The 12,487-nt window shown below is 31.5% G+C and overlaps 1 protein-coding gene and 1 long non-coding RNA gene across 2 annotated transcripts; both read left to right on the forward strand.

The window, feature by feature from the left end:
• Nucleotides 1-2,357: 2,357 nt before the first annotated feature.
• Nucleotides 2,358-7,250, forward strand: LOC114369301 (ABC transporter G family member 21-like). The gene is made up of 5 exons (XM_028326506.1): nucleotides 2,358-2,900; nucleotides 3,393-4,200; nucleotides 5,607-5,777; nucleotides 5,869-6,047; nucleotides 6,339-7,250. The coding sequence occupies exons 1-5, from the start codon at nucleotides 2,658-2,660 to the stop codon at nucleotides 6,990-6,992; spliced, it is 2,055 nt and encodes a 684-aa protein (XP_028182307.1). The 5' UTR covers nucleotides 2,358-2,657; the 3' UTR covers nucleotides 6,993-7,250.
• A 1,986-nt stretch (nucleotides 7,251-9,236) lies between these two features.
• On the forward strand, nucleotides 9,237-9,914 carry LOC114369358. Its single transcript, XR_003657613.1, has 2 exons — nucleotides 9,237-9,501; nucleotides 9,683-9,914. It is a non-coding gene; the product is annotated as an uncharacterized LOC114369358 (long non-coding RNA).
• The last annotated feature ends 2,573 nt before the right edge of the window (nucleotides 9,915-12,487 follow it).

A 12,487-nucleotide genomic window follows, 5' to 3' on the forward strand; every position in this document is an offset into this window, starting at 1 on the left:
TTTTCCCTCCTCAATTCAATAACAATTTGAAGTTCTAATCTTAATTATTTAATCTCATATTACAGAATAGTTTAACATTTTTTTTTTATCTTGAGGAAGATATTACGTACCACAAATATATTTGTGAAACTAATTCTATAAATATATTGGTCGAAGCTAATCATTAGATAAAATCCTCTTCAAAATAGCAATTATGCATGATCAGAACTTTTCCAACTTCATAGATAATACATATATATTTCAAGTCAAATTTATTTTCTTAATTAAGTTAACAATATTTCAAGTTCTAAGCTATACATATATCTATATTAGATAAATAAAAAAGGTATATATATATATATATATATATATATATATATATATATATATATATATATATAAATTGAATAAAAATATTCTGAGCTATCCATAAGTTTTTATTTTAACGTGGGATGGCATACATGAAAACAGTAACAAAAAATGAAAAAGCACACCTACCTCAACTGGTTAATTGAAAGAAAAGGGTTTAAAAACAAGCCTCCTTTCAGTGACAATGACTCCATACTGTAATCAATGGCTTTTATGGCAAAGACGACACCAATCTCAGCCACTACTTCTATGGATGAATCGGTATTTGACACCTAGAAAGTCTTTGGGGGAACCATGCTTTTTTCATACACTTTTTATTTCTCAAACACACCCTCGAAAAATAGATACCCTATAAAGAGAGTCTAAGGCAAACAATCTAGCTACAAAGTGCTTTTTTTTTTTGGTGGTTATCCTACCTACATATATAAAAGAATTGTCATGTGTCTTTACTACAGGTTTGGTGTCCTACCTGATGTCTTCAATCCACAGCAAAATAAGAGTCTAGGATTATGTAATTGAAGATATTTTATTTGGTTAACAGTCAAAAAGCAAAAGAAAAGTAGAGGCTGAAAGTAGAAGAGATAAGATTATTTCAAGATTTATCTGTTAATTAATGTTTGCCTAGAAAGGGTGAAGAAAAGATAAAAAATTAAATTAATTTTGAATAAATTACCTTGAATTCTGTTAAAATTCATAACTATCTTTAATTTTTAAGAAATTAATTTCATATATATATATTGTTACGTACACTTACGACATTTTTTTTATTTTTTTTTAGAAGCAAGAGAATATATTATTGAAAAAACAAAGGCCTTTGCTTTTCAACACAAGTTGTGCCAAAAGAACATGTTTTTCTCATTTTATATAAAATATTAAACATATATATATCTCTCTCTCTCTCTCTTTTAATGAAATATAGATATTATGTTTTGCTTTATGTCAAGCTGCATTTCACAATATTACAGCAGGGAATTGATGTATCCTATGTAATTTTAGTTCTCCACCTTTATTATTCTCAAGCAAATGCGCACTAGTAAAAAAAAGAGTATTCACTTTTTACTTTTTTATATTCAGATATTTTCGGGTAGCTCTGTCCAAAATAAAGCACATACTCAATGACGGACTAATTACATAATGCGAGAGGTAATCACTTTATTATCTAATAATAAGATACTTCAATTTAGATTACTCCTTTTATTTTTTTTTATTCTAATAATTATATCAATTTCTATTATTCCAACTACATATCTAAATCAATACAAGTAATTCATATCTTAAAATTAAGATTGAATCATTCAAATATTATTTAAGTTTATTTCTTGACGAAAATAATTTTTATTAGATTTTACTTAACTTCAAACCAAACTCTATATTAGTTAGAATCTTTTTTCTTGATAAATCGAAACCTTGAAAAAAAAAAAAAACAAAACATAATCCCTAACTATAGCAGAACATGTCTTGATCACTGATAGTTTAATTATATATAATTCCTAGAACCTATACTACAAAGTAAAAAAATACTGATTTAGTTTATTACCATAGTAAAAAATACATGCAAATATGCAATAAAAGAGTGGAAGCAGAAAAAACATTATGCATTTTCATACTATGAGGACAAGTGGATATTATGAAATCGGATGTTGGCCCCCCAAGGTGTTTTGATTATTGGTATTATTACAAACCTTTTTTCCCGCAAACTTTAAAAATCTCCATTACTTTTTTCAAAAAAAAAAAAGGAATCAAAGAAATGCCCTCCACACACGTGGCTGTGTTGAATGCAATACCGTTATATCCATCCATCAACAATTCAATAAATTTCTCATTGTAAAGGTAAAACCAAAAAAAAAAAGAAAAAAGAAAAAGAAAACAAACAACCGAAACCAAAAACCATGCTTTTCTTTAGTATTATTCTGATAATCTTATTTGAGCATAGGCAACAAGTTACAAAACAATAATAACATCATTGAACAGCAAACAACAGTAGTGACAGCAACAGCAACAACACAGTAGCTGCGAGATGGCGGTCTCTCTTCCTAAGACTATATATTGTGTTATCATTCAATCACATTGATATCCTTGTGTGCTTCTCGTGCCTTGCTCTCTTTATACACCCGTTCTCTCATGTGACTCTCTTCTTTCTGGTTTAATTCTACTCCTCCTTCGATTCATCTATCTCCTCCTTCATCTTCATTCTTCATACTTCATACACACATCATATTTAAGTAGTAATACCCTTCTTAATTAATAAGTACTCTTCTTTCTCATTAGTACTTTCTGGTTAATATCTGAGTGGATAACCAATCTCTGAGATGATGCCCCCTGAGCAAGAAACCACTAATATTGCACCAAAAGTTCCAGCCATCACAACCCGACAAGAGACCAGCTCGATCCACCATGATTCAGAGGGTTCAAACACTAACAAAATCAAACCAAGTTTAGAATTGGATGATAATTGCATTCCTGCGCAGCAACAGACTCAGCCAACACCACCACCACCAACAACATCAAGATTTTCCGTTCTTCACCAATCCTTGCGCCCCATTACCCTCAAAGTACTTATCAATCTTCTCTCATTTCCTTATAATATATAACCACCTGTTTGTTTATTTTTTTTGTCTTAATCCAATCATAAATAAGTAAAATTTAATTAAAAATTATTTTTATTAAAAATTAAACTTAATAATACATGAATGATTTAACCTTAAATTTAGTACATTAATCATTTATTCTCAATCACTTGGCTATATAATCACCTATTTATATTCACAAAATAATTTTATTTTTACTATCCATTTCCATATATGCACATATAATTATAAAATTGTTACATTTATTTTATTGCATATTTCATCTAATGTGACATTTTTTCTAGTTTATCATGCGACACCAAATTAACTATGTTAGTATGATGAAAGCATCATATATACTCTATAAAGAAATATGAAATAAAAGTGTGTACGTAAATTATTGCAAAAGATTGTTGTAAAAACAAGTTTTTCTCTAATTATCTATTATTTGTATTGGTCTATCTTTTTGTGGTATAGTTTGAAGACGTATCTTACACCATAACCTTCGAAAGCCAAAAGAAGAAGGGTTGCGTCTTACGTAAAGAATCAAAGCTAAGAAGAAAAGTCCTAACCGGAGTAACCGGAGTAGTGAACCCCGGAGAGTTAACGGCAATGCTGGGTCCCTCCGGCAGCGGCAAGACGACCCTCTTGACCGCCCTGGCCGGAAGACTCGCCGGAAAAGTCTCCGGCACCATAACCTACAACGGCCAAACCGACCCCACCTTCGTGAAACGCAAGGTAGGGTTCGTTCCCCAAGACGACGTTCACTACCCTCACCTCACAGTGTTAGAGACTTTAACCTACGCAGCGTTATTGAGACTTCCGAAGAGTTTGAGCAGAGAAGAGAAGAAGGAGCACGCGGAGATGGTGATTGCGGAGCTAGGGCTAACACGGTGTCGTAACAGCCCCGTTGGAGGGTGCATGGCTCTGTTCCGTGGCATTTCGGGTGGGGAACGGAAACGGGTCAGTATCGGGCAGGAGATGTTGGTCAACCCGAGTTTATTGTTTGTTGATGAGCCCACCTCGGGTTTGGACTCCACCACGGCCCAACTTATCGTGTCGGTGCTCCATGGACTCGCCCGGGCGGGTCGGACCGTCGTCGCCACCATCCACCAGCCCTCCAGCCGATTGTATAGGATGTTTGATAAGGTCATCGTGTTGTCGGACGGGCACCCAATTTATAGCGGGCATGCGGGTCGGGTCATGGACTATCTCGGATCCGTTGGATATGTCCCAGCTTTCAACTTCATGAACCCGGCAGATTTCCTGCTTGACCTTGCTAATGGTAAGTACTAACTAGTGTCACCAAATTAAGGACTCATTTCTTTTAAAGTTTAATAAAATTGATTTTGAGAGGATTAATGTTTGAAGGTTATACATGATTATAGTCTATAAATTAGATCAATTTTAGTCATAAATTATTAGAATATATGTTTAAAGTAATTAAGCATACACTTCTCATCATCATGATGAGTTAAATTAATGTTGGCCACAAGTTTTGATATATGGTAAGGGGAATTTATTTTGTAAGTTTGTCAATGGGGCACTAAACATGTCTCTATGACTTTTGAAACCTTAATGGTTGCTATTTTTATTTCTGTGATGAGAAAGGAAAGTTGGGGAGTTTATGCATGTCAACTTCACGAAACAAGATTGACTATTGAGATTTTACACTTGTCATTAATTGGGTAGGTGAGGGTTCGTTTTCAGATTTTAAATAATAAATACTAATAGTAGTAGAGGTGCGCAAATAAAGCTTGGGGATTTTATCCGAACCCATGAACCTTGTTCTCAAGGCGGCAATAGCTGGTAATAATAATGGGTCATTAGAAGCAGTAAATTGATAAGACACTACATAACGAAGATGTTCATCCCTCTTGGACCAATTTCGCAACATGTGAGCTTTCTTTTGTGTTGGCATATATAATAGATCAACACAGAACAAACTTTATGTAATTTTTTTTATTATAAGCAGACAAACTTTATGTAATAAATGCTAAAGGTGTTTGGAATGGTCCGATTCTCATGGTGGCCAGATAAAGTTTTGCGAAAGATATAGTTGTGATTTGGAATTAATTAGAGCTGCTTTTTGTTTAGTACTACTATTTACCTTTGATTTACCTTGAAATGGTTTAGCATATATTTCCAAGTATCACAAGTTTTTACGAGACATCATAAAAGTTTATTACTTTTTTATTTTTTTACTTTTTCTGCATTTATAAGTGATTTTGTTTTCTTTCTTTTTCATTAATTACTTTTGCTCTCACCCTTACTAGTGGGGTACTTTTTCTTATTGTGAAGGTAAAAAGTTCTTTCTGGCAGCGCAATTTTCCTTCTCAGAAATATAGCCATCAATTTAATCAACAGCCTAACAACAATGGAGTCTTTAGCCAGTGTGTTATTGGCCATGCTACAACAGTTAGAAGTCCATTCTACTTTAATTCTAAAATTTGATGAGAAATTAAATTGAATTCCCTATAATTGCACAAGATATTTGAAGCACAGAAATAGTGGCATGGTGGACAGGGTGGTCGAAGCATCTTCAATCATGGTTGCTAATTTGTCCTTGGATCATGTGTTGTTATATTTGGTCACACAAGTCTAAAAAACATTAGTGGATTAATTTGCATTCAATTTGTTGCGAAACATACTGGAGAGCCTTCTAATACTTTAGATGCTGTGGTTTGGCAGGCGTAGTTGCTGATGTCAAACATGATGATCAAATAGACCACCATGAGGATCAAGCTTCAGTCAAACAGTCCCTAATTTCATCGTTTAAGAAGAACTTATATCCTGCTCTTAAAGAAGACATTCACCAAAATAACAGTCATCCGTCAGCTTTTACATCAGGAACACCTAGACGTAAGTATTGAATATTGTATGTTAAACAGTGTTAGTTATATATGCACAACACCATGGCTAATTAAATGACACCATTATTTATGCCTGATAGGCTCTGATAACCAATGGACCTCTAGCTGGTGGGAGCAATTCAGGGTGCTTCTTAAGAGGGGTTTACAAGAGAGGAGGCATGAATCTTTTTCTGGCTTAAGGATTTTCCAAGTCTTGTCTGTATCCATTCTCTCAGGACTTCTGTGGTGGCACTCTGATCCTGCCCATGTACAAGATCAGGTACTTATGAACCTATATATTATGTTTTTTTGGATGAAAATTCATAGGTACATACATGGCTACTTGTAAAAGATACTTGCCATTTTTCTTGTGCTATATACCCAATTCCCTAGACAAGGAGGTCTAGCTCAATTTGGTTGAGTTATTGTAAATTCCTTGACATTATTTTCCATTCCTCCGGATAAAAAAAAATACTCAGTTCCTAGTTAATTTGCATTAAAACACTCAATGAAAAGTGATATCTTAATTCTTGAGTAGTAATACTTATTAACAATATGACACTTGTAACAGGTGGGACTCCTTTTCTTCTTCTCCATCTTTTGGGGATTCTTCCCTCTCTTCAATGCCATCTTTGCCTTCCCTCTGGAGAGGCCAATGTTAATAAAAGAAAGATCATCAGGGATGTACAAACTCTCCTCATACTATGTTGCTAGGATGGTGGGAGATTTACCAATGGAGCTAGTGCTTCCTACCATCTTTGTAACTATCTCCTACTGGATGGGTGGTCTCAAGCCTTCATTGGTCACATTTGTGCTAACCCTCTTGATCATGCTTTTCAATGTTTTAGTCTCTCAAGGCATAGGCCTAGCACTTGGGGCCATTCTCATGGATGTGAAGCAGGCCACAACACTAGCTTCAGTGACCATGTTGGTGTTTCTCTTGGCTGGTGGCTACTACATTCAGCAAATGCCGGCTTTTATAGCTTGGTTGAAGTACATTTCTTTCAGCCACTACTGCTATAAGCTACTAGTAGGAGTACAGTATTCAGTAAATGAGGTATACGAATGTGGACCAGGGTTGCATTGTAGGGTAAGAGATTTTCCTGCCATAAAGTGTATGGGGCTTGATGATACTATGTGGGGAGATGTGGCTGCATTGACTGTAATGTTGATTGGATACAGAGTTGTGGCATATCTAGCCTTGAGGATGGGGCAGCCTCACTGACTAAGACTTGACAAATTAGAGACCAGGTTATTAATTTTCAAGTTTGGTTATTTTAATCACCACCTCAGTTAATGTGGTAATTCGATTCAAATTGTAACGGTGAATATCTTAAGTCCTTGTGATTAATTGACAAATGAAGCAATCAACCATTGTAATTTTAATCACCACCTTTTGATGCCAGCAATCAACCATTGCCCTCTCTCAGCATATGTATTTGGCCTTGTTTATCTATCAGACCAGCACACTATTGTTCATTCATTTTATGATTTTATTATTCTGGTACTTAAATGGATTCGTTCCATTATTATCTTGTTGAAGTGAAATTGCAAAACCAAACTAATTAATTGAAAATTCTGCACACCCTATCCTTTATTTGGAGCTGACTCCTTAAAATGATTCAGTGGGAGTGTGGGACTGGCTTTGATGAAAAAAAATCAAGATTACGTAGAACTGGTTTAGATGAAACAAGATAGTACTTTCTCCGTCTTTTTAATAAGAAAAAAAATCTAATATTTTTTGCTTTTAAATATAAATAAATTTCATTTACATGAGTTTTATTTAATGAGACAATCTTTAAAATATTCTTCATTTAAGAGAAAGTTTATATTTGATATCAAATTTCAATAAAAAGTAAGTTATAAAAAAATATTATCAGAATTGACACTATTTAATAAGATTAATTAATTTTCTTGTGAAATTAATATTTTTTTCTTATAAATAAGAACAGAGGAGTAATACACATTGAACTAAAGGCAAGCATAGCAATTAATTTTGTAACATAATGGTCTAAAGCCGCTTTCATCTTTATCAGATAGCATTTTATACCAGTTCCTGCCTTCCTGGCAACTACATTATACTAATGATGTGCATTGGGTTGAATCTCCATCTTTTACATTTTCTACTGGTCCATTGTTCATTGAAAATCAATCCTTTGTGACACGGAAAGGAAGAAAGAAGAGTAGAAAACAAAAAGATTATCATTACTGTTTTTAATGTATGCCTTTTAGAACAAATCCGAAATACATCTTAAGTAAAAAATTAGAAAATATAGATTACAAATAAAAGAAAACAAATCTTTTAGCTTGAAGAAGGAGCAAAGCATACCTTATTTGCCTTTTTTTTTCAAACCAACAATATTTTGTGCATGACGTATTCCAAATGACCGCATAAAATATTAGAAATCAATTAATCAATAGTTGTTTTCTGTTAAATTATTATAAAATTGCATAATAAAAAACAAATGATTACATCAATTAATCTATTTGTAACACTAATATTAACGTAACAAATTAAATCTCTTATAATTTAGAATTCATATATATATATATATATATATATATATATATATATATATATATATATATATATATATATATATTAAATTATTAGTTCAAATTTAGAGGTCCATTATCTGAGATAAAATAAAAGTCTTAAGTTATTTGAAATCAACACTAAAATAAATAATTGAGAAATACATCATACTTCCTTTTAAAATCTAACTTAATTATAATTTAAAATATTCATTTTGAAACATACAAATATGGCTGAGGGTTTAATTAAATGCTTGAGGGTTTAATTGTTCTTAAAACCCGAATATGTTCATCAATAAATTATTTTTGTAATATTTTATTAAATAAATATGTCCTGTTATTCCGATACTTCATCAAGGAACCGTTCATCCTATTAAGTTTAATCTAGTATATAAATCCTCATATGGCTGCAAACATAGCTTAGATGTAGTTCAGAGGAAAAGTTTTCTCGCTAACATAAATTCGTACATAAATGTCTGACATAAACACAGAACAATTATTTTTCTGACATCCACTCCTTTATATTTCACCAAATCAAACGTATTCCTTGACAGACAATAGAAGTTACAACAAATAATTTTTTTTGTAGTTACTTCTTAGACCATGTCAGGCACGAATTTTTTGCTGTTGCCTTTAATTAACAAGGAAAAGAACCCATTATCTATATCCTCTAAATTGAATAGGTCTATAGCTGTTACCAAACAAAGAAGAACATATCCAAATACCAGTCCTTCTAGATGGCATCAGATAAACGGCATATGAATCATGCCGGCCTCATCACCATGTGAAACCAAATTGTAGAATATGAATCCAATAATTAATAATATCTACAAAATATGCCTAAGGTAAAAAAAAAGCATTAGATGTTGCAGCATTATCCCTCCATCATCCCATGGTTGAGTTTATTCCATTCCCTCAAGATGGTTTCTGGAAATTTGGTGCATGTAATTGTAATAACCCTATGTTCAAATTCAGCTATAAATGCATGAATCTTGTAGCGTTAAAACCTGAGGCAAGGAGAAGAGTAGTGTAAAATGGCATCACTCAAAGCTGAGATACCTGTTGAGAAATCTTGTTGCTCTCAACCATCTGCAGGACAGGTGAAGAAAGAGTCTTCTGCCAAACCTAGTTCAGGCACTTCCAAAGCCACAGCCTCCAAACCAACCCCAAAGAAAACTCCAAGCCAGAATAGGAAGAAGGTATATATATATATATTAGCAAATTCTTTTTAAGCTCATTAATTTCATATACTTCATAGTTAGCAAATGTTAATTGTATTCATGTCACACTCACACCACACAACCATAGCAATATACATATGCATGAATTTACTTAATTGACTCTGGCACTGATCAAGTAATCTTTTGAACGGTATTTTAGGCAAGCAGCAATAAATAAGCTGAAGATGTGAGAGTGAAAAGTACGAATGGCTAAAAAATAGTAGTTGGACTTGGAATTATGGGAGGAGTCCATAAGGATAATGTTATATGGTGCTCTTCAACCATGATTATACTAAGTAGTGCTATTGTCTGTACCACTTGTTTATGTTGTTTCTTTGTTATGTAACTCCAAGATGCCTTGGCCTAATAAATAAAATATACTTATTCTATGATGAAGTTGTTCAAACAGAAATTTTTATTAATTTTGATAGTTGATACTATCTTTTTCCCTAACTGATAAAAAAAAAAAAATTCTACCACTTTCTCACACACCTAAGTATCAGGACTCAAATGAACATATGTTTGTCTTACGTCATTTTTTCTTCTTCTTTACACTCATTTTATGTTTTCATAAAGTATTAAATTACAAAATTATTAAATTATTGAAAAGAATGAAAAACGAAAATAATCGATACAAAAAGAGCTAGTTCTTTTTTAACTGTAAAGACAGCTGTGAAAAAAAAAGCCCCCACCCGACCCAACAGGATTAAAAAAAATTGAGAACTGAATTGTGTAATAGGAGAAACTAATGAAGTAGAGTAGTATAACAAAGAATCTAACTCAATTGAATTGGGTGAATAAGATAGGTGAATATTATAAATCTTTCCGCATTAAATTCAATTTCTATAAATAAAAAAAAAGTAAATTAAGTTCCTCAAATTGTAAAATGTTATCATAAAAATCAATTTCTGAAATGAAAAAAAATGTCAAATAAATATTTGAAATTGAATTTTGTTAGTCATGTTAATTAATTCTTGTCATCGTCGAAAACCATATTTTTAAAAAAATGACAAAGCAAACTTAATCATAAGTAAGAACTAAAGCATATTTTAAAAAGATTTTTTTTTACTTTAAATAAAAGAATTATGCATTAGGCCTTTTTGTCAATCCATTTTTGCTTTAAAAATATAATGACAAATATTTTTTTATTGATGAATCTAAGATTTAAGCTTTAATTGCTTTAATCCCTTGCATCATAGATGTACATTAAATGACACATTTTTAGGAAATAAAATGATAATGAAATACATTACAAAAAGATAAAAGAATCATATAACACGTGAATTAATTAGCATGAGATTATTCTGATTTAATTAGTGATCTTAAATTTGAATTTTGTGTATGTAATTATATTAAATATTCATAACGAAAATTTTGTTGTCCATGATAATTATACCTGACTCGGAGATGATTGTCTCTAAAATATTTGTGATGTAGACAAAAACAAAAAGACAATAAATTACAATCCAAATTCTTTTATCATTATACTAGTATATAACTTATTATTATTATTAACTTAGTTTTCAGATTTTATAACTATTTCCTCCAAATGATTGATGATTTACCATTCAAAATTAATTATTCCATCAACGATATTTTTAACTTATATATATATATTACTGATATTTTTAATTTTCAACGACATATTAAAACTTATATTTCACATTTACCTAAATGAATTCCATATCAATCTAATAATTTTTTTTATATTGTGACTTTCAAAATTTCAACCACCACCATTAGTCACCAAATAATTATAAGTAATATGTTTATGAAAGAGTAAAAATATTTTAATAAAATTATTTCAATAAGTAACTTATTGATTATTGTAATATTTATAAAAAAAAATAGTAAGTACCAGTCATTTTATAATGGAGATAGCAGTATCATTATAATTCCTAAATTTTACAACTTATAATTATAATCTTTAAAAATCTAAAACTAATTTATACTCATATCTGATAATACACTTATTATTAATTTGTTTTAGTACAAACTCTAACCAATGTTACTCACTCAATTGTTTAGTACTAGATTGTTTTGTTTTCTGTTAAAGTATTTTTACTTATATAATTAAAAATTATCATCCTTTTTTCCTATTTTTAAGATTGTGAAAATAATTGAAAAATCAAACAAATATTTTCTTACCGTTTCTTTCACAATTCAAAATTAATTATTCATAAAAAATAATAATATATATAATTGCCAATAGAAAACTGGAAAGAAAAATATATATAAAATAAAAATCAAATTTCCTTTCTACGCTGCTGCTCAGTAAATATACCTACTTCTGGAATATGGTTTCATCAAAGATAATGTTAGAAAAAATTACTGAGCAGATCTAGAAGTATCTGATTCTAAAGTGTTTCATGCATGGATTGGATGATCTACAAGTCATTTTATTCTCATTCCAATCTATCTCCACCATTAATTCACCATCATCAACGTAAGCTGGGATTCGAGTTCTACTCCAATTGCTATTGCCTCCAAGCTAGTGAGTTTTAGACTCCTATAAAAGGCACTGTGTTTCAGAGCTTGCATGCATAGCAAAGAAACATAACAATTTATATATATAAATAGTGTATTTTGCTTTAGATATTTTGAGTAACATGGCATCCCTCAAGGCTGACAAACCCGTTGGCACTCAACTTTTTGGGCAGGGTAAAAAGGAAGCTGCTCCCAAAGCTAGTGATGGTGCATCATCCAAATCCAAGGGTTCAGCTTCCAAATCTGCTACCAAGAAAGTTCCAGTACAGAAGCCCCAAGAATCCAAGAAAAAGGTATCTCTCCTTTTTCGTAACAGTGACACATTAATATGGTGTTACATATTGAGTTCTTTTTATGAATTATGATGATTCTCTTGTTATGTGCTTAAATCTAAGTATAACTAGATGAATTTATTTTTTTTGCTTTTTCTGTGCATATATAGGGAAAAGGAGGCAAATCATCTACAAAGCACTAGCCA

Source organism: Glycine soja, chromosome 10, assembly GCF_004193775.1.
Source record: "Glycine soja cultivar W05 chromosome 10, ASM419377v2, whole genome shotgun sequence".
NCBI classification, from domain to species: domain Eukaryota; kingdom Viridiplantae; phylum Streptophyta; class Magnoliopsida; order Fabales; family Fabaceae; genus Glycine; species Glycine soja.

Coding starts and splice junctions, on each gene's coding strand:
- LOC114369301 (XM_028326506.1), top strand. CDS start 2,658: ATGATGCCCCCTGAGCAAGAAACCACTAATATTGCACCAAAAGTTCCA. Junction 2,901..3,392: donor TGCGCCCCATTACCCTCAAA/GTACTTATCAAT, acceptor TTTGTGGTATAG/TTTGAAGACGTATCTTACAC. Junction 5,778..5,868: donor TACATCAGGAACACCTAGAC/GTAAGTATTGAA, acceptor TATGCCTGATAG/GCTCTGATAACCAATGGACC.